The sequence below is a fragment of the Vidua chalybeata genome, chromosome 1 (assembly GCF_026979565.1).
Source record: "Vidua chalybeata isolate OUT-0048 chromosome 1, bVidCha1 merged haplotype, whole genome shotgun sequence".
NCBI lineage: Eukaryota > Metazoa > Chordata > Aves > Passeriformes > Viduidae > Vidua > Vidua chalybeata.
The window spans coordinates 23,891,558-23,914,762 of NC_071530.1; the positions used below are offsets into that span (position 1 = coordinate 23,891,558).

Here is a 23,205-nt window from a genome sequence, read left to right on the forward strand (position 1 = left end):
TGTGTTGTGGTGCACAGCTGGTGGGTGTGCTGGTGGTGAAAACAGAGCAGCCTCCTTCCCTGCAGGCATTGCCTCATGTATGGACAGGGCAAATCTGGTCCGTTCTCATAGTGCTGGCTTTACAGCCCTGCCTCAGGAACTCATTCCTGGAAGGGACTTTTCCAGTGAGATGGTGACTCATGTAGCTAGACACATACATTTTTCTCTCCATTTAAAATCTACAAATTGAGGGTAAAGCTTAGAGTCTGGTTGTTTCAGGGAAGGAAAATCAGCCTGGATAAAATACTTAAAAATAGTTTCAAATCACTGTGGAGGAATTGCACTGTATTGCATAACTCATTCCTGAACATTGAAGAGAGTTGCTCATTGTTCATCCAAGTTAACAGGAATTATTGTGCTAATTTCAATAGAAGCAGAAATAGATCATAAAGGTTTTTGGCAAGTCTATATAATGATTAGGAACTCAGGAGAGCAACCAGATTCTAAAAGTAGATGCTTCCTGTGCTAAGATATTGGTTCCTGATTTCTTTCATGGGAACATTTCCTGCCATGATCACAAATTTATAACAGAGACAAGCATTCATCTAGCACTCAACTCAGAATATCTATTAGATAAAACATAGTTCCCAAACAAATTTCACAGCTTATTCAAAGTGAGAGAATTGTGTTGTAATGATGAGTTTCTGGGCAGAGTAATAGGGTGACAATTTTTCCTACAAATAAATGTTCTTGAACTACCAGTATTGGTAAATGAAATCTATTTTGAGATGGCTTCAGGACTTGTGTCATTAAGCCTGAAGAATTGACTTGTTTCTCTGAGGGTGTTTGAGATCTTGGTATGCAATGACTATTTCACTTTAATTTGCTTTATGCCCCTGCACTGGGATGATAATATTGTGGGGTATCCTTTGGGGATGGTATTATTTTGTGACATTCTTTGGAAAGCATCAAGATTTCAATACTTTGGAATGACTTTCTGCTGTTCATATGTTAGATTTTTATTGCAATGTGCAAAAATTTTTAAGCAGTCATCAAGCTCATTAAAAGGGAAAAATAAAGGGCTCCAAGTCAGTTACACTTTGTGAAAGTTGATGGTTTAAAATCTAGTGTTAAGGAAAAGTACCAAAAGCAAAAAGTGATGAAAGTTTCCAATTGCCACATACTGGTTCTTTCTTTCCTATTTGCTGTTGGCTACCTGGGGCTGTTGCAAATGTCAGATGGTCACTTCATACAGGTATCAGGAGATGTGGAGGTTACGCAGCCTGGTGGGCAGGTCCATGTTCACTCCCTGCTGCAGGAAGAAATGCTGTTCCAGGTCTGCATCTCACTTCCTCTACATCATTGCTGTCAGAGGTTGATGTGGTTTGAATAGGATGTGTCCTTCTGCCTGGGCCTACACTCTGACACAGCATCTTGGACTTCCACACTCTCACCCTTCTCCCCAGTTTTTTCACAAGCAGAACATGAAACGATGTGTTTGCAGTGGCTGGTGCTGAGCTAGGCAGACGTGTCTCCAGATTTTAATGCAACGAGTTCAGAGTCCTCTACATATCTTCCATTTAACTGTTCATTGTTGGCATCATGATGGTACAGGTAAACAGGGACCTCAGTGATTGACGTGGCCGTGTAGGAGGTAGATCGTGTGGAACAGTGCTCTCGGCGCCTTTGGCCCCACTGGGTTTTGTATTGTGCCCATTGCCTCTTCAGAGCTCCTTGGACCTGCCAGGGAAACACACGGTTAGGGTGAGGCAAATTCCGAAGGGAAGGGAAGGGAAGGGAAGGGAAGGGAAGGGAAGGGAAGGGAAGGGAAGGGAAGGGAAGGGAAGGGAAGGGAGGGAAGGGAAGGGAAGGGAAGGGAAGGGAAGGGAAGGAAAGGAAAGGAAAGGAAAGGAAAGGAAAGGAAAGGAAAGGAAAGGAAAGGAAAGGAAAGGAAAGGAAAGGAAAGGAAAGGAAAGGAAAGGAAAGGAAAGGAAAGGAAAGGAAAGGAAAGGAAAGGAAAGGAAAGGAAAGGAAAGGAAAGGAAAGGAAAGGAAAGGAAAGGAAAGGAAAGGAAAGGAAAGGAAAGGAAAGGAAAGGAAAGGAAAGGAAAGGAAAGGAAAGGAAAGGCTGATGCTGCAGCTGGATTATTGCCCCTGAAATACCTAATTACCTAGAGTAATGAGACTTTGCCACGATTGGCAAAGTACAAGTACACTTCATGAGATTGCCAGGACTAATTTTGTAGAAAGAGTTAGAGGATCAGGACAGCTAAACAGAGATTTTGTGTTCTGGTAATTTAAGAACAGATTTTGTTCTCACAAAATATAGAATGGTCATAACCCTCTGCATGGCCGAGTATTTCAACCTCTAAACAGTCATCTGCTAAGAATAAGATATTTTATTCTACACTTACACCACTTAAGAGTGGTGCTGTATATGGTACTAGGAAATTATTTAAACTATTGAGTCCTTCCAGGGAATAAGAAGGACTTCTCCAGCTGCATGTCCATGCAAGGCAGCTCTTGACAGTGTTGTGGCATGAGCAGAAAGTGGGCAAATCCTGGCTCTTTTTGTTTAGACCAGTGATTCTGAACAACCCAAAGTGAGAATAGCAGCAGTTTGGCACAATAATCTGATGTAAATGACCCTCTCCTCCAGAGGAACACAGGTGCCAGTAAGGCACTGTGATGACAGGTGCCTACAAGTTTCTCCTGCTGAGGTGGGCACTGTTTGCCATTTGGAGAATGTATTGCTATTCACCTCCTCCTAACACATAAAGGAAAAAAAAACACATGGCTCTGTGGAAGTTAATTAGATATCGAGCACAGGAAAGGCATATGGTCCCAGTGGAACTTTAATTACTTGGGCTGTGAGCAAGGTTTACTATGCCAGTGTTAAGAATTGAAGTGAAATAGCTGCATGTGGGGATGTTTTATCACACTATCACCCAAGTTTATTACTGAGAAAGAATTGCTGAGTCAGAGTAATGCAGTGGCAGCACTTGATAGACAAATATTACACTAGTTAAACTTTGTAAAGACTTTAGTCACTTTAAAATTGCCTTTTGATGTTACATATGAATATTGTAGCTTTGTTACCCCAGAAGATATGGGGATGGACTGGAAGAAGAAATCTTCAGAAGTACTAGGACAGTGACTTTCCCCTTATCTCACTGTGGTGGTGGCATCAAGAGCAGACACAAGGAGGATAGTGCAGAAACCTTGTGTGTGCACAGTGGCTCTGCCTGCCCACAGCCACCTGTCCCCCAGTGCACCACAGTCACCAGCCATGGTGCACTTCTGGCCTTCACCTCTGCCCCAAGCTGACCATGTTTGCATTTCACAGCACTTCATCCATTTGGATTCATGTCAGCATCTTTAGTGAAGGCAGCAAGAGCCTGCTCTTAGAGACTTTCTGCTCCTTTCCTAGCCCTCTCCTTCCCCTGCCTCCTGCACAGACCCCAAAGCTTTGATCACCCTTGCATGGGAAGAAGAGCTGCTGTGCAGGTGAGAAGCTCCTAATAAGCTCCCCAACTGCTCTCAGCTGAACTGGGGTCTGACAGTCCACAGGGCAACCACAGGTCTGGAGATGGTTAACTGGAGAGGGAAGAACAATGTCACTGAGTAAGAACACTGTCACACTCTGTAAGAACAGAGCCTCTCATGAGGAATTTATAATTTTATCCTTCTGAGGGAGTGATGCTTACATTGTATGTATGGTGAGTAGACAACAGCCACGCCCCTTCAGTTCAGCCCATGGTCAGAAGTGCCATTATACAGGTCTAAAAGGCTCCACAGAGCAGTGAGAGCACAAGGTTCACAAGGTTAAAGTCTTTTTTTTTTTTTTTGTTCTCTGCTGAACTGCTTGTTTATACAAGGATCTGGCCGCAAATGGATAATGGATTGTACAAGCTGCTGCATTTGAGTAGAACTTGCTAATCTAGTTTTCTGCCGCGATTCCAAGAATCTCAGATGATCATAACTCAGTGCCAACTAAAACCATTCAGGCATGGATTTTAAATATGTAAGCAGCATTACTGAAAATCACATGCACAGCCATGGCATATTGACTGAGGAGGCACCTGGGGACCACGAGGCACGCGGTGATGCCTGCCATGCTTGCCACTGTGATGGCAGATAAACGAAGGCAAAGACTGAAGCAGTGAAGAGCCCAAGTTTATTTACTCTAGTCTTCAAGACTTTAAAGGTTTTTCTGTTCTCTATTAGCCATTCACACCTCATTGACACGTTAAGATACATCATGGCTGTTTTTTCCCCAAATAGACTTTCCATTCCATTGTTCAGCCTTGCAGTCTAGAAGCAATTCCAGGCTTGAAAATGTGGTCTGGTGAGCAGACTGTTGCAGAGCCCTTGTGTCATCTGTACAAAATTGTTGCTGTTGGAGAGAGAAACTACAGTTCTACTGGACACCAAGACTTTATATGAAAATATACAAGAAGATTTTAAATTTCAAAAGTGAAAAAAAAAATTACATTGTTTATGTGTTCTTCCAGATGAATGAAGACATTAGTACAGCTTTTTATAATTAGATTCCTTTCTATAGATGGTCTCATGGTACTTAAGTGAGATTAGTGAGGCAGTAGTGATGAATGCACTATAAAACACACTAAAGTCATTCTGAGTTTAGCATTGTTTGTCCTGGCTAAGTTTGTGTATTTCAGTCTTGAAGTTAAATGTTCCAGTAGGAAAAAGTAAATCCCAGATTAGCCAAGCTTCTGAAGTACTAAAATTAGTCTCCTTGCCCCACACTGAATTTTCTCATGAGAAATACTTTTAGCCTCTATGGCAGCAGATGTATGCAGCAGCTTGTAAACAATCTTATATCATGACTGAAGACTAGACTGTGTCTTTGGTCTGTGTAGTTCTGCTTATACCAGGACTGGGGAAGTTAGCTCAATTTTCTTGGTCAAACTCAGATTAGTGCTCCCTTTGGAAGGCCCTAATACCAGCTTGGCATTAGTCTGTTGCTGTTTTTCTACAGGTTTTGTGCCTTATATATCTACATATTGTGTAACTGCAGAGATAAATGAGAGGAAAGGATCACAATCATTTCATCCTGTCCTGGCCCAGAACAGCCCAACCCAGCTACTCTAGTGCATGAGCTTTGCTGAGTGTTTATGGGTAATGTGCTGCAAGTAGCACCAAACTGTCTTGAGTCTGTATTAGAGAGGTGTCATCTTTGACACTGCTCACCTTAATGGGAAATTCTAAAAAAAACTTCTCTAAATAAAATTTCCTAGAAGAAAATAATGAGAGTTTTTCAGCACTCCTGCCACTGACAGTCTGCAAATCTGAAGCAGATGCAATGATTTTGAAAATGGGTATAATGGTGAAAAGTACCCAAGCACCAATAAAATCACTCTCAACAAGTCTGAGAAACCTGCAGCCTCACAGTAATTTGTTTTTTCTGCCTGACATTGATCCATGTTTCTGATCAGCTTCTCCACCAAGGAGTCATCAATCTTGCATATTGGCAAGCAGATGCTTCAGATGTATTCCTTAGTGCATACCTTGAGAATTGTATTCCTGGGGTCATAAAGGTGGACATGCTCTTCTGACATTATAGCATTGCCAAAAGTACTTTGGAATTAGAGCTAGTTGATGAAACTAAGAAACTAATGTACTTTAAGATACTTTATGTTTTCAGCACATTTTATTGCAACCTTTCCTCATTTTTAACATTGCTACAACCTTTAATCTAGACAAATCTGGGTATTCTGATTAGAGATGGCGAATCAACCTTTTGCACTAAAGCTATAAAACATTAATGGAATTTGTTTTGCAAAATCTAATCTGAAAAAAAATGGAGGTGACACTGGGGGGAGAGAAGAAGGCAGTGTTCAAGACCAGGGTTTTGGGGTAACACATTGTTTGGAGGCCAGCGAGGAGACGCTGGAGTACTGCTTGTACACAGTGATGCAGCCACTCTTATAGGCAGAGGATGCTTCAAAACCTGCCTGACTGGTCTCTACTTTCTTCATAGCAGGTCCTCCAGACTAGAGAGTATCAGAAGTTTTTCTTTGTTTCCAGGGCATGGATATTCAGCTGTGTCAGAGTGATGACAGTAAGGGAGAAGGAGAAAGGTGATAGTAGCCTGCAGATACTGGTGACAGAAATGTGTTAGGAAAAGAGTTGTACATGTCTTCAACTTTATTTGCATGAAACCGTGAACTTCTGTAGCATGATCTTTACAGCTCTCACTTTGTGTTAAGTTCTGATGTGATTAGCTGCACACATTTTGCCATTCTCTTTCATGCCTCCTGAGGAGCCACGCTACAGAACTGCAGCTGAGGCTTCTCATCTTTTTTATTCTTCAGTTTCTCTGTACATTTACACAGGGAACCAACCAGAGGAAAATGTACAGAGGTGTTGACAAATGGTGGCAGAATTTAATGCTCTCTGCTATCCTGAATGTTATCAAATCAGCCAGTAACACCTTATCAATAAGATAGCCTGCTTCCAGTCTCTATCAAAACATCAGTGTGGTCATGTCATTACATGAAATTTCTTAGTTTCTAATAATATACAGGGATAAACAGGAGCACAAATGTCTCTCTAGGTTTACTTACTGAGTGTTAGCATCACAAAGCTTGTTCTGTACCTAATTATTTCTGCTCTGGATTGAAAATGAACTTTTTAATGGACTTCCTAGCTTTGCTAAGATATGTGGCATTTTATTTCGCTACAGTTGAATGCTCTTGATGTGTTGAAAAAGCTTTTTTTCTGCCAACCATCTTTGGAAAATAGCTGACTGCGGGAATTTTAATGGTTCTTGAAATATTTTAACCTGCTATTTTTTGTAAAAAAAAAAAAAAGTAGTAAAGTAGATCTAAAACCTACTGTATGTGTAAATTAATATATATGATCCAGCTGTAAGAGACTGGGAGAGATCTTTGCCTCAAGGGTTTTTATTTCTCAATTGCTACACAAGAAACATTGACTGTAAAAAGGCCAGTGCTAATCCTCAAAGGAGGTCAAGCAATTGCACTCCTCCACCTCTGACAGTGCTACTAGGGATGGATTTGCCATGGCTCTGGCCTGAGCTCCCCTCTGCATTCTTCAGACAGATCTCTGAATGTCTTCTCTGCTTCTTATTGAGTATTGTGGTCCTTCCTGCTGTTCTGGGGCAGGAAGGGGTTTAAAGCATTTTTCTCGTTTACTTAGACCTCCATCTCAAACTTGCAGATAGTAGGGCAAGAGTGTCATGCCTGTACCTCATTAGCTGCCATCTACTTTGTAATGGTAACAGACCTGATTAATCTGCTCAGGGATATCCCAGTCACACTCTGCGCAGAGCTGTCAGAAATACATGCCACTGCTTATGTGTAGAGAGTAAAAGCAACTTGGTGTGGCTTCAAAGTTTGTAGTGTCACATGCTTCACATCTGCATTAATGAACAGCAGGATGACTATTTTACAAGTTCTGCTCATTTCTGCATTTCATGTACTTACCTCACCATTGAAGAAGCAGAATATGGTAGCCACAAGTAAGCCCTAAGAGAAGGAAAAGAAAAGAGTTTAGAGATCAGAATATATAGACTTCATCATGTTTTGGAAATTTGGACTTGATGGATTCGGGATAAAAACATTAATCCACTTCCTCTGCGTCACAGACACTCTCTGTCTTTCACAGGTATGCTATTAAATGGATTTTTTGTCTTTCAATAATGTTTTACTGTTCCCCCACCCCGTATTACTATTTCATAGATTATCTGTTATGGGTATGAAGTTATTTATATATAAGAAATGTAGAGAAGGAAAATAAAAGGCAGGTATGCGTGTTGCTTACAGAGGAGAACCACACGGCCACTAATTTTGCTGTAGAGATGGTAGAGGAATTTTGTCCTATATATTGCCACTCACTCACCAGAGTGTAGCTATTCAGACAAAAGTGCCAGACACAGAGAATCCAGCTGTCCCAGGAAGGTTTTAAATTGAACTGTATGTCAGTGATAAGTGAACTGGTATGTTGAGCATCACAATGGATGGAGAGGATATGAGAAGAGGTGTAAGTGGCCAGAAAAAGGAAAAAACCTACCACAGCACATGAGTTAGAGAGTAGGGAGGCAGAAAAAAAGAGACACTGCACATCACAGCTTGGTCGTAAATGGTTTTAAGTTAATTTCATCATCACCAGAGCTGTTCAGATAGCATTTCACTGCTGCTATAAGATTTAACAGGGCCAAGGCAGGAATATGAGATGGCAAAGTGTGAAATTAATAATATTGTACAGAGAGCCCGCCATTCAGGATTATGTAGTTACACTGGTCCATGTCCTAACTGCATAACTGCATTTGCTCTTATTAAAATACTGTTACATAGCCATCATGCCTTAATTTTAAATTACTTAAAGCAGTTATTATAAACTAAACGTATGGTAGTTTGTGAAACTGAGGGAAAACTGCAATGCAGCTTATGTTCCCAAGGGCTGCTTTGAAGAGCTTTACAGCTGTATCTTTTCTATAAAACCTTCATTTAAATGATCAACAGTTGAATTGTAGATAATGCTTTGCAAAATGTCTTGGACTCTCAGATGTATATTTTGCACCACAAACAGGACAAACAATAACTTTTAAACAAAATGCTTATATAGAGATACACAGGCTGGTTTGGACAAGTGCTGACCACTTCAATAATGACAATTATTTTTCTCTAATAGGTTTTCTCTGAAGCAGAATTTGTAATTTGACATAAATTCAAATATCAACATGAAACAGCACGTAGGAGGAGGATGAAGGGTAGACATAGTGAGAAATAAAAATTTCCTTTCATATTTTGGCAAAGCAGTGGGTATTCTCAAAAAACTCAAATAACACCATGCAGTAAGCAATACACAATAGCTTGTCCCTAAGTTTTGGGCTAAGAAGCTCCACAAATTCAAACAAAACCTTACAGCTCTGAAGCAGGACTTTGCCAGACCAGACACTCCTCAATCAAAATTTTTGCAAAGGTAGAAAATGCACCAGTTCCTCACAGCCTGTACCAATGCTGTTTGTGCTGTGCACAGCTGAGCACATCCTCTGCTCTTGAACTGCTCTGGGCACCCTTGCAGCAGGGGTCTGCTATTCTGCTAAATGTGGTTTCACTAACAGCAGTCAGCCACAATGACAAACCAGATGGATCTTAATCTCCTCTGGGAGCAGGGATGCTCAATGGACAGTCTACACGAGGCATGGAAAATCAGAAGACAGCACGGGGAGAGAAAGAAGCAAGTTTATTCTTCAGTGAGAGTGTTTAGGGGGAATGTGGGAACCTCAGTTTACCTAAATACAGAAATTGAACCTGAACTATTGAAGTGAAGCCATTTTCCATTTCAATTCCTGCACAGTATTGGAATTCTTCTGTTATACCTTTCAATTGCTCCACTTTTCTGCTATTCAAGAGTGTAATGAATATTTTCTCCTGTCAACTTCTGACAGAAATATAAAGAAGAAGGTGGAGTGATGCCTCATATCCCTTTCAGTGTCTGTTCTAGTTCAGAGTGAGCTGAATGCACACCTGGCTTCTTGTTATTTTGAGACCATGCATGTTGTACATGTTCTGGCTGAAGAAATTATTTTCTGTAGTCTGTTCCATGTATATCCCACTGCTCTTCTTTCACCTGCCATGGCCCTCTGGACTCTGCCATTCATCTTTCTATTATTTCTATTTCTCTTTCTATTATTCCTATTTCTATTTCTGTTTCTGTTTCTTTTTCTTCTTTTTATACATAAAGTTTTGCCCATAGTTCAGAGGGCTATTGTTATCTTCAGCTGTAAAGCTACAGAGATTTCAGTTGCAGACACCAGCTTTGTCTCTCTGGAGCCAGGAGGGATTGGGATAACCATAATTCTACAGTGTATCTATTAAAACATGTGACAGACTACATGTAGGTTAATTATTTAATTTAAGGCCCATGGGTTATTTCTCATATCTCTTTAACACATATCTTCCAAATTCTAACTGCTACTAGTTTTTACTCAGGATACAACCCCTGCTGAGGATGAAATGTCTAAGTCAATTATATCTCTCTGCCACTGTGTGGAGTTGTTAAACTAACCTGTGATATATTGTCTGCTCCCAGCAAGATAATGTTGGCTGTGGTGTTGAAAGTGGAAATAAAGAATATAATTATTTTAAGATGAGGACCTTTAATGACATATTTCTGAAAATATGTGAAGAACAAATGAATGTGGCTTTCAGCGGAATCATGCCATAGGGATTGTCCAGAGACAGCAGCTCTCAGACCTTTACATACCTTACCTTATTAAAACTGTAATGAGTTTTTTCCAGTGTTTAAGTGACTATACTGGTCTAAGTAAATTCTTTGCTTGACAGGTATTTAATTTTTATATCACTGTCCTAGAAGACATGAGTGTGTTGAAGAGAAGTTTGAGTAATTTGCTCAGGTTAAAAATGAACAAATAAAAAATACCAATGCAGATACTGGAAATTTACATAGGTTTCTCATACCTCTTTTAATTTTTTTATTTGAGCTTATGTCTCCATTAAACCAAGAAAGCATATATAGCTACACTTATTCCTGCTGTTCCTGACCATGTCCACTGCCCTAGTTCCTACCCTAATCAACCATACACTGTGTTGCTGTTAAGTTTTTAGTGGGGTTATATATTCTCTATTGATGGTAAAAGATAATGTACAGGTGGTCATAATATAAAAATCAGCTTTTGATTCTCTATGTGGACTTTGCTCTATGTCCATTCACTTGTAATTTCTGGAGCTGAATGAACAGCAAAAAAAGAAAAAAAAAGAAAAAAAAAGAAAGAAAAAAAAAAGAAAAGCATGGCTAAGGTTGTTCACAGAAGTACATGCCATTCTCATCTCTCTTATTTTGGCAAAATTAAAAGCTTTGAGAAAAACAGCTTTTAAACAGTGAGAAAAACAGTGCTTTTCTCACCACCTTCACTCACATCACACCCATACAGCATCTCTGAGATAAATGACTACATTATGAATTTTTAATTTATGTTGAATGAAAAAAAATAAGCAAAGCAAAGAATGTGTCTGTGCAGTTTCTGTTGCCACTGAGGTGGGGAGATGGTCACAAGAGGGCTGAAGACAGCAGCCCTCCTGCTGCAAAATGATAGAGACATCCCATCAGCCAAAGCTCATGCTTTGCTTCTCCTGCTCTCTATGGGAATTTCATTACTGTCATTTTTTGCATGAAATTTTCATGTAAAATTGCCACTTTATTGTATGCAGCTTACAAAATATATTTTCCCTAAACTTAATTGGCTTAAAATATTAAAAAGTTTTTAAACTACTAATAATTCAAAGAGAAAAAAAAAAGAACAGAAGATAAAGGAAAAAGTGCTTGTGTTGTCAAAAGCAGTCCTATAACCTTAAGTTTGAACAGAAGGAGAAAATATTTCTGCCTGGTTTGGCATTATAGAGAATATTTATTTCCTTTTAAACTGAGAAACAGATGGAATGAATACCTTTTAAAATACATTGAAATTTCTCACTATTTTTAACAGGCTACTTTTAAATGGATTAATTTTGTTCTGTATAAAGCTGCATAGAGAGCTGAATTTAAAACTTGGAGGCAGTGTGGATATATATGCAGTCCAAACCCAGGCCTAAGAGATTCAAAATATCCTTGTACCAGACCAGGAACCTGTGAGCTGCATCCTCCTGCCTGGCAGGGCAGGTGCTGCAGTCCTGAGGGTGCTGCTTGGAATTTGCTGAGTGGCCCACAAGGGATCTCACTGGTGGAGAAAAAGACAGTGATTATCCTCTGTTCAGCAGAAAAAAAAACCTTTTTATTTGCCAATAAAAACCAAGGCTCTTATGCTGAATAGCGTTTCAATTTCTCATTAGAGGCAGACTTACACATTTAGAGCCTCAGTCACCAAGGTATTGAGAGGAGTAGCTTTAGCTGCTTGTGTACTGCTGTTGATTCAGGGGGTGTTCCTCCACCCCTCCCTCACAGATGTCCACATTGACATTGTCCACAGTGCCATTTTATGTAACCTGACAGCCTCTAAAAACCTGGCTTGAAGGTGCTGGAATTAGAATGGGACAGTTGGTGTAGGGAGCTTGAAAGCTGAGGCTTATTCATCCCTGGGCTGGTTTGAGAGCTCTGGGAGGACTGTGTTTATATATGAGATTAGCTGCTGCATCATGCAGTTAATTTTCTACTCTTCCTTTTTTCTTGTGAGGCTTTCTGACCAGTGTCAGAAATCAGAGGCTGGGGTAGTGGTCCTCGGTAGCAGAACCTCTGACGGAAGCACAGCACCCCAGTCTCTTTTCAGCCTGGGACTCCTCAAAAGGTTTTCAGTGGTTCCAAGGATGAAGGAAGTGTCAGCTCCAGCCCCAGCACCAGCAGAGGTGCAGGAGGCCCTGCCAGGTCACCAGGCACAAGCCACATCTCTCTTGCTCTATCTTGGAATGGAGATCTGAATGCAGCTAAATGCAGGACCAAGGGCTGTTGCTGTGCCACTCTCTCACAGGAGGCATTCCCTTTGACCAAGTGTACCATTTTGTCTTCACTGGGCAGCATGATGGGGTTTTCAGGCTTATGTGTTTTCACACCAGAGGTGTGTAAGGAGCTGGCATATGCAGTATCCTAATGCTTTAAAGCCTGAAGGAGTTTGCATCTTTCATGTGATTTCAGCATCACCGACCAAGTTTTGAAAATTGGGTCCTTTAAGGTGGATCTGCACCTCACTGGCTCTTGTGGAATGCAAATGTTTGCTTTGTGGTGCCTAATTTAGGAGCTCTGTGAAATAAGATAGCTGTGTGTGTTCATCGATGCATCTACAGCATCTCAATCCATGCATGTCATTCCAGTTAAGGTGTACTGGTTTTGTGTAGGGTAGAGTTAATTTTCTTCACATTAGCTGATGTGGGGCTCTGCTGTGGATGTGTGTTGGCTATAGTGTTGATAATGCAGGGATGTTTTAGCTATGGCTGAGCAGGACCTCCAAAAGTCAAGGCTTTTGCTGCTTTTCATCTCACACCACCTTGAGTGGGCTAGGAGTGCACAAGGAATTGGGAGGGGACACAGTCAGGACAGCTGAACCCAGCTGATCCAAGGAATATCCCAGATCATATGGCATCATGATCAGCATATAAAGTGGGAGAAGAAGAAAAAGAGGGATGTTAGGAGTGCTGGCTTTTTTTTGTCCCAGGTAATTTATATGTGTCATGAAGCCCTACTTCCCTGAGGATGGGTGAACAACTGCCTGGCCATGAGAAGGTGAGAATGAGAGCTCTGTATTTTGCTTTGCTTGCATATGTGGCTTTTGCTTTATCTACTAAACTGTCTTTATCTCAATTCAGTTTTCCCTGTTTTCACTTTTACCCTTCCAGTTCTCTCCTCCATGCCAGCGCAGGGAGCAAGTGAGTGGCTCTGTGGGGCTGAGTTGCCAACATGGGTTAAACCACAACATAATGGTTGAAATGTCTTTCTCTTGCCTGGTCTACTTTTCATTTCAACTTTCTGGAGACTAAAGAGCTGATATTGGTGATGGTGAGAAGATATATGAACCTCTGCATTTAGAGGATTAATGGGAAGTTGGTTAGCTGATCATGAAAAGTGTATGCATTCCCATTTGCAGCACAAAAGCCAGCCTTCCATTTTTTTATCATTTATGTATTTGTTCTTCAGATCTGTTAAGAAGAATTTGGTTGATTGTGTGAAAGACACAGTAGACATTCAGTGTTCATTAATTGTTCGTACAACCATATTTGAAAAACCACTTCTGCTTAAAATGGTGAGCATTGATGACACCATCACAAAAAGAGTGGGACAGATCAAAACCAGACTTCTGCTGTTATTCAGAAATGACTTCAGCAGAGGAAACCTAGTTTGTTGATAAATAAAATGAAATGAAATAAAGTAAAAATAAAATAATAAAATACTGGTGTGTTGTTTTTCAGCCGGGAAAACCATTCTCTAAAAGAAATACTATTACATGTTTTTTTTGTGAAAAAAATCTTTCTTATCTTCAATCCTCTGAGTTTTACAATAGACTGCAGTGCTTGTTTGCACCATTTTTGTGTACATGTATTATATAACACATCAATCCTTCATATTCACTTTAAGAAGTCATGTACTGTAAAAACCTGCTTCTCTTTCTGTTCTAGAAAAGGCATAACATTTTCTCATTTAAGCAGTGCAGAAATGAAGAATGTGTAACATTTTGCACCAAAAAAAGATGGGTAATTTTTCCCAGGATGCCTGCTTGTATATGACTGACATGCCATGAGCTGCAAAACCCCACAGACTCTTGCTGGTGTCTGCACAGGCTGGCTGTGCTGTGGGTCATGGGAGCACAATAGCCAGCAGGGAAACACAGCCATTACACAAGCTAATACAGTATCTGCTAATTACAGAACCAGCCCTAGAAGAAATTGAGCACCAGAGGAGTGATTATACAGCTGGCAATCAATCTTAAATATGCATACAAGAAATGTGAGGGAAAGGATTAAGAATGTTTATTTTAGGTTACAGTTAAAAATCCAGTCTAAGTGGAAAAGGGAGGATTGCAATTGGCTGTAGCCAGCAGGACAACTGCACAGCCCTTCCAAAAGGGCAAATTCTAGCAGGAAGCACACCGAGATTATACCACAGAGGTGTCAAGAGTTCTTCTGTGTGAGCAGAAGGAACCCATCAGGCATGAAACTTTCCTGCCTTGGATCCCTCCCTCACTCAACCCCCTTCATCCATGCAGCCTCCATTTTAACCTCAGTTTGGTGATTTTCTGTTGCATAGTGATCACAATTAGAATTTTTAATTTAGACAATTATAATTGGTTTTGCAATTCTCCAACAACTGCATGGAATTTAAAACATATTTTAAGAGTAAAGTGATTATTGTAACACTCTGTCTTATTCTAACTTGTTAGAACTGCAATCAAATAACTTGTCTCCAAAAAACTAATTTGGAGATATTCCTTTTTAGCTCTTGTTAATGAAAAAGTAACAATACAGGCAACAATAGAAGAAACAAAGCTGTCATTCCTTTTAAGCAGAACTGTAATATAAGATGTCACACACTTCAAAAGTAGACCTATAACTTCAGTTAATCTACCCATGCAGCAGCAGGAGCACCCACAGTTTTGAAGGGATAAAGATGATAAGCAGGATATATAATCATATAATCTGACAGGGTGAATAGATTCTGGTTGATGACATTTGGCATATATAATTTCATTTAAGGAAAAAGCACTACTGATTTTTAAAGCTGCTTTCTTATTAAAGCATTAAAATAATTTCTCCACTTACCTTCCGTATGAATGGAAGCAAGAAGGTAGTCACCATATTCACTCATGTTCACCACTACTCACAAATGCACTGAAAAACTGCCTTTCCTAGTCAATATAGGTCTGGATATATTCCAGTCAGTCAACTAGATAACCCAGCATTTAAATTCATTTTAGTTTGTCTTGTTTTATTTTCAAAAGAAAATAAACTAGACTTACTGAATGATGCTGTATTTTCAGAGTGTTTCTGAAATCAAAAAGTCAGTCTGATAATTTAAACTACCTAATAATGGAATTATAACTCCCAAATGAAGCTTAGTTGTCTCTGGTTCTTCTTTTGTGTGTTAGCATTCACTCTGAACAACAGTTTGCTAACACTGCTTATTTTAATATTGAGGTCACAGCACTAATTTCAGTCAATTTGAGCACTCCAGCAGAAGTTGTGCTGGAACATAAAAGCCCTCTGTGAACTCAGTTTTCTCTTCATAGTTTAGAAATAGTGTAAACTGATAATTTTGGTGACTTATTACATTGTTTTCCCTATTTTGTCTCTGTTCTTTACCCAGTGGTGTTGCTTGTGTAAATCCAGATAATCCAATACTGTAAAATGGTTGGAAAAGAACTGAACACCCAGTTATTTTCAGCTTCAGGGAAAAACCCCTGGCAACAGTATCTTTGAGTAAATTAACATAACATCCAAGAATTCAACTGCACTGAAGCTGCTACATACCTGGTAATGCATTAGTATGTGCATGATGTAATCATATATTTCTCCAGCAAGTCGGTTTTCTGGTCTCCAGGGAATAATAACAAACTGAATTCCCAGTAAGGGCACCAAGATTAAAGTAGCTCTGACAGCTTTCATATACATGTTGGACTCAGCACGGTGGGTATCTCTCAGCTTTGTCACCAAAACTCGGACAATGTTCAGCAAAAAGAAAAAATTGACCTGCAAAAACAAAGCTATTGTACGTGAAAGCATTCAAATTAAACAGACATTCAAAATAAAAATACAAAGCACATCAATGGCAGTAAACTGTAGCTTTCTAGCTTTATTGTATCTTATAATGGGCAGTTCCTTGGCAGTCAGCTCTTGGTAAATATCTTGAATATTTTCTGGAAAGATCTGTTAAGCAGCTCTACATGCTTTGGAGCCTGCATGGATTCTTCAGGCAGGCAGGGGTTAGTTCTAGGATGCAATGGATGTTTTGACACTGATGTGGGCAGATTCAGGGTTTCCAGGGAACATTAAATATTATTTTTATATTGGAATTGCAAATGGGGTGGACAAATTTTCCCCTAGAAATAACTATATCTCTGTCCTGAATCTGACAGTTGCTAAGCTATTTTGCCAGGTGAGATAAACTCCAGCATGTCCCTGGGCACATGGGACCTATGGGAGCACACAATTTCCCTAAGGAATATGCTCCATGGACTAATGCTTCAGGCTTGTCTGTAAGCAGGGGTGTAAGGCTGTTCTTGAGGAAAACCTAGGTTATTTCTTGCCTCCACCAGACTGCAGGGACCCTGTGGTACTCTACCCACAGGGAACAGGTAACAATTGCTGTCTCAGGGAAGAAAATTTTGCTGCTGATCCTTATGATCAGTGATACCAAATAGTTCAGCATCTCCTCTCCTCAGTTATTTCTGGAAATCTGATTTCAGCATAGAGTAACCTGTCCTTGACCCTGGCTTCAAGAGAGCTCCTTGTGGGATGTGCTGAGAGCCTGCAGGAAGAGGGAGGGCAGACCCAGGCTGGTAATGAGCTCAGTGGTTACCCTGTGGACATCCCTGGATCACAGACCCCTCGGCCTCCAGTGTACCCAGATCTCTCTTTTCCACTCTGCTACAGTAAAATCACGCACTGACACTTTGGAACTTTAATGTAACTTCTTTTTCCTGCTAATTTTTTAAAATAAGTATGTAAGTGTATAACTTCCATAGATATTTCAAGAGCTCAAATCATATATATATATATATACCAGAAATTTCAGTTGAATTTTTTCAGAAAAATGAATCAGCAAGCTCTGATAAAACATTTCATCACTTTTAAACTACACTGGGAGACCTTTCAACTGTTTTACATTTGTGCTCTACTAGAAAAGAGGAATAATAAATTACTTCTGAGGTCTCACTCAACATTAAATCTAAACATTATTCTCCATCCTATTCCATCTTCACTCACTCTGCTTAACCTTCACTTTTAGATTTTCTGAAAGAAACTGTGAAAAGTCAAAGAATGACTTTACAAAGTTAAAAACCCTCAGCTCTTCTGAATCAGCCTGCCACTGATTTTTCTGTAGCAAATCAGGCAGGACATGCTGTAGACATTGACATCTTCATAAGGAAATGACATAAGCACAATACAGAAATAATAATGTCTTATTTTGAAAACAGCTAAAGATTGCTCTTTTTCCATAATAGTTGCTTCTTTTTTATTTGTAGCCAAGATGTACAGATTGTGATCACAATGACAAAAATAAAGATTAAATGGCCTCTCTCAGATGGTAATTGGCATTACAATAGCAGATACAGTCAAGATTGAACCAATAAACCCAAAATAAATGTGATTCTATGGGACCAACAGACTACCTATAAGGCAGGGAAGGATGGGCTATTTCATATAGCTGATGTTAAAGACTGCTTCTCCAGAAAGGGTAGAAAAAATTTTTCAGCTATTATATGGAAAGTTATTTATTCAAAGCTTTCCAAGTACTCACTCTGTGATTGTTTGATCTCTGAGGCAATTATTGCAGGTATGTCCACGCAGGTGTTTGCAAGTAAGAGACAGATAAAAAGATGAAAGTGCATGTTGGGTGACACAATGAGATGAGCTTGTGGCTTGGGTTGAGTAAAACCCTTTCTGCACCTGTCAGGAAGGGCAGGGTTACCCTGCCCAACTGCACGAGTGGCATACCAGATGTTACATGTATGCACATTGCCAAGCTGTGCTTTGAATCTCGTCCCCCTACTCAAACAGCCCAGTTTGAGTTCTTTCCCTGGACTCTTTTAGCTCCCTACCTTTGGAGCATACAAGCTCAGTGACCTGAAGAACCCATGCTGAACAACAAGCTCACCCCAGCTAAGGCACAGTTAAATGATTGGTGTCACATAAATGCAGCGTATTCATCTCAAGTCTCACAGGAAAAAAGTGTTGTGAGCCTGTCCTTTATAACAGTGAGTAGAGAAAACCTTTAGTTACTTCTGGGTTTTGACCAAAATACTTATAGTACAGAAGCTTCTATTTTGTTTGGATTAGCAGCATTTCTAAAATACTTATTATACTGTTGATAGCAAACATATTCTTACCAATAAAGCTGCCATTACAGGTCCATGAACAATATAAAGCAAGTGTGTGTCAACACTCATCCAGCAGCTGGAGGAGAAATACAGCATTAACATTTGTTATTAACTTGAATAAAATTTGCTGTACAGTTAAATAATGCTAAGTTCCTTCAAAAACAGACGTGCTACTCACTTGTCATTGAAGTATCTGGCTCTTGCAGCTGCGTGAATGGATGCTGGCACTAAAGGGAACCCTGAAATGATTAAAGTTACAGATCAGTCTTGATATTTGTTTAGCTTGAATTTCATGTGTGTCACACACTAAGTCTGTTGTTCACAAAACATGAACATGTGAAATCACATCTTTCAGGAAAGAACTTATTCCATCACGCCCAGATACTGGCAGCACCTCAATGGTGTTAATCCTCAAAGGGATTAACATTCAAGGCAGGCCAAAAGGAGAAGCAAAACCCACAGACCATGCTCTCCCGGGGTGTCTCAAAGCTGCTGCTAGGCTCCCCTGCACTGCTGTGGCTTTTGCAGGGAAGGGTGTGAGCAGGGGGTGTGGGAAGGATGTAGGGATCATTCTGTTCTCAGAGGAGTCTTCCCTCAGGAAACCAGGGACACTTGTTAAAATCATGTAAATAACTGTTGAGCAAGAGAGAAGCACATTGACTTGCATGCCAGGTTATGGAGCAATAAGAAACAGAGTGAAGAGTTTCTCTTTTGGAGCCAATGGCATGAGAAAGTGTTTGGAGCCAGGAGGTTTTTTGGGGATGGGAATTTGTGATATGTACTGTAGGTTCTCAGCATCTGTGCAGCCAAGACCACTCCATGCAGCCTTATCTCACCAGGGAGAAGAGCTGTGAATACCATAAATCCACATATCCTGACTTATTTGTGACACCTCAGAGGAGGCTTTGATGGGGAGCTGATGGGAGTAAATTTGCACTGGGCTTGGCAACATGCCATGCTTAACAGAACAGAAAGCTCCAGTTCTTTATTCCAGCCTGACACTGAGAGTGACAGTCTGGTCCACTCCTTTTCATTTCCCTTCAGCTTGCTTAAATGTCACATCCCTTCCCAATAGGCTAGAAACTTGGAACTGGGGAGCCTGCACCACGGTGCTGACCTGTTTGTACAGCCTTGCACATGCAGACAGCAGGACATGATCTGCTGCCTTGTCTGTCCTGTGCAGAGAGCTTGGCACACAGCTTTGGTGCTACTGCTGCCTGTTCTCTATGAACCACTGACCTTCCTACTGAGCTTTGCATATTTCACAATTATAAATTAAAATGTGTGAAAATATCCTATTGATACTATGATTAATCATGGAGGGATTAAAAGAACACAGCTCCTGTCTTTTCACATGTTAGTGGTTTCATAAAAATACTTAGAAGAGATGGAGGATCCTTAGTCATATTGTGGGGAGTGAGAACAAGGTCCAAAGATCATAACTAGGACACTCATATTTCCAGGCATTTTTAAGCAATAGCTATTTACTCTACTGCTAAAAAAAGAGAGTTCTTATTGCAATTTACCTTGGGAGGACAATCCAGCTGTGGGAGAACAAAGTGGATTGCCTTCTCTTTTATATGTTTTTAGAAAGTGATTCCTAGGCCTCTGGCTGCAGAATTACCTTTTTAGGTGATGATGCAGAGCAAAACAACAAAAACTTCAGAATAAAAAGAAAGGAGCTTATGACCTCAGGGTGAGCTCATGGGATTGACAGCTTGAGAAAATAGTCTGGGCCAGTTTTGTCAGAAGATTGAAATGCAATTTTTAAGGGGCCTTTCTGTAATAGCAAACTTCTTCAGCTGAAAACTGTGGCCTGGAGTATTGCAAGTAGAACATGCCATATGATGTAAAAAGAGCTTTTTTTCTTCTGCTAAATGCATTAGCCTAGGATATTTGGCTCAACAAACTTAAAAGCAAATCTCAAGAATGCAGTGGAAAGTCTTCATTAGCTAGTTACAGGCTAAGAAGCTCAGATTTCCAGCTGCTGGCTGGATGGGCTCTTCTAGGGCTAGGTGTTGCCCTTGTAAAGGGCCAAAAAAGCAGAGAGTAGCTGAGAAGTGGAGCATCAAAGACTGTGGGGTCGTGGCTACACGTATCAGAGTCCAACCTACACCTGGTGAGCAGTGAATAACACAGAGAAGGTGCCCGGGCATCCCAAGGACAGATACAACATATCCCTTTAGGTCATGCCAGGTCCTTTACAGCACAAACTGGCAACTAGGTCAGTATTCCCAGTACAATTTGGAAGGCATTCAGTTTCAGCACTGTCCAAATAAATGATTCCCTTTTCACTTTTATGTAAGTGAAGCTGCCTGAAGCAGCCAGAGTGAACTGTACTGTTGCACACAGTTGATACTGTTTCCTTGTCCTGCCTAATGGTGATTTCCTGACCCAGTGAAATAATAACAAATAAGAAATTACATCCACAGCTGTGGTTCCCTGACAAGGGGTCAGTTGATGGCACCAGCCCATGCCAGATTCTGTTCAATCACCTCAAACCTTCTGTAGATGTTTTTATATTAGTTCAGATTTATGTTTTTCTTCTAAAGCTATTTTACAAATATCATTAGTGGTTTTTCCAAATAAAGTAGGCTAGATCTTCTTGCACAGAGATTAACAATAGCAATGAATAATGAGCAATTTTGTTTTGGACATTTGCCTTTATCTCCTGAATTGTAATTCAGAGCACAGCCTGCTCTGGTTCCTCTGTATTGCCCTTTTGAGAAACGTGTCTCTGTCCATTGATTAACATAGATGGATGTTTAAAGTTAGACTGTGTAACTACTCCTTCTGGAATCAGTGGAATTACAATGATTCATACAAACGTATCAGATTGTCATAATCAGACCATTTTGCTAATAATAATATTTCTACTTTAGTTAGGAGGTGCTAATCATTGTGTGTGTGGGTGTAAGTATTCATCTAGTTTAGACTGCAGACACCATTGTCAAGAGTTATGTCCATTTCTATTAACTTTTTCCTTCTCAAGATATCAGCGTCCTATTACCACTTCCACTATCCTCTTTATTTTTTTGGGTAGCTCTGCAAATACTGATGTGTCTTACCAGGTAACTTCACTGAATTCCCCACTGTGCTGCTGGTGACATTCTCAGCACTACTACAGCTGGCTAATTAGCTTTCATTGCAGGCTGGGTGTCACAGGTGCATTAAATTGCACTGCCCAAATTGAATGTCACTAGAAAAAAAAAAAAATCTATGACCATATTCCTCTTCCATAATTGAGTATGGAGTGACACTATTTTGGGAAGCCTTGTTCTGTGAGACATGAAAAAGCTTTGTCTGGAAGCAAGTGTTTAAAATGACTCGTCAGATTGGGCTGCTGTTTCATAGCCCTGTGAGACTTTTTATATTGAAATATTCTGAGCTAGGAGATTTTTGTGATAGCACAACTGCTTTCTCCAAGAGGACTCAGCTATTTGGACTGGCAAGGTCCAGAAGCTCTAACTTGATTTAGGGTTCTTTAGGAAGGTTGTCTTCATTTAAGAGCTGATAATGTTTCATATACTTATAATTCCAAAAGCATTACAAGTACTTACCTTCTTAGAAAAGATGCCATTCTCATAAGAAAAAAGAGTGTATGCTGGTGTTCTCATTAAGAAAAACCCAACAAACAAACAAAAAACACCAAAGGCAAATTATTACATGCTTGGAGACTGCTATCTGGCACCACAAAATATATAAACTAGAAAATCATGTTAATTTTCTTGGTATCTAATGTAGGTATCCAGAGAGCACTAAGCTTTTTATTGTAAGAGGAAAGTAAATGACCAGACTTTAAAATGAAACTCCAGATAGGGGATAACTTTGCTGTTACTGCCTATTTAGAATCAAATTTTGGATGCCTAACTTTCATTTGAAGGTAGTATTTTAAATTTCTGCAGAACATATAGAATTGGGTAATTTTACTCTGATCTAATTACCTAGTTATATAATTATCCATTAATCTAATCTAAAAGAATCCTATTTATTATTGGTTTAAGCAATAGGGCTATTTTTCTATTTTCCTGTTGTAAATGAAATAATCTTGAGAAAGTACAACTTCACCAAAGAGGATGGCAAATATAGAATAAATTATGTCTGCTTCAGACAGGATTGCAGGAACATCCCTGTGTACAGTGGGACAATGGGTAAAGATCCATTATTTGCTGCTTTGCTGCATCAGTGGTTTCAAGATAGGGCAGCTGTCTTACCAGAAATTGGAATGAGGCCAGAGATTCATGGCTGCCAAACTGGAAAAAAGCTCTTGATACTGATTTTCTGTCAACACTAATGTGGACTGGATTTAAAATAGTGATTTAAATGTAAAAGATTCATTGTAATATACTGATTATATTTATATGGTCTTTTATTGGACCAGATAGTCCAAAGAAAAAATATCTGCTGCTACCCATTAAAAAGGCAAGGGGTCCCTCAGTGAAAAGAGAAGAGATTGCATATTTGGAGATGAAGAACAGACCCAGTCATGGTTCCTTGGGCAGTATACTTGTGACCATATGCTGTTGGACAAAACCAGACCTGACAGCAAAGCCATTATCTACTAGTAGGTAAAATCAAATTTTTTCCTTTAAAACAACATATGCCAAAATATATCTGTTACTGTTTCACTTCCAGAGAAATTCTGGTTCCTCTTTGTATGTTGTGTATTGCTTCACTTTGTGAGACAGATACTGATCT

At 39.8% G+C, this 23,205-nt stretch overlaps 1 protein-coding gene across 1 annotated transcript in view; it reads right to left on the bottom strand.

Moving 5' to 3' along the window:
• Nucleotides 1-984: 984 nt before the first annotated feature.
• CALCR (calcitonin receptor) overlaps nucleotides 985-23,205 on the bottom strand; it is a 153,199-nt gene continuing 130,978 nt past the window's right edge. The window contains exons 9-13 of the mRNA XM_053959429.1: nucleotides 18,686-18,746; nucleotides 18,517-18,583; nucleotides 15,938-16,156; nucleotides 7,451-7,492; nucleotides 985-1,719 (exon numbers count right to left, since the gene is read on the bottom strand). Coding sequence (XP_053815404.1) covers nucleotides 1,498-1,719; nucleotides 7,451-7,492; nucleotides 15,938-16,156; nucleotides 18,517-18,583; nucleotides 18,686-18,746 — 611 coding nt within the window. The 3' untranslated portion in view covers nucleotides 985-1,497. The remainder of the gene's footprint in view (nucleotides 1,720-7,450; nucleotides 7,493-15,937; nucleotides 16,157-18,516; nucleotides 18,584-18,685; nucleotides 18,747-23,205) is intronic.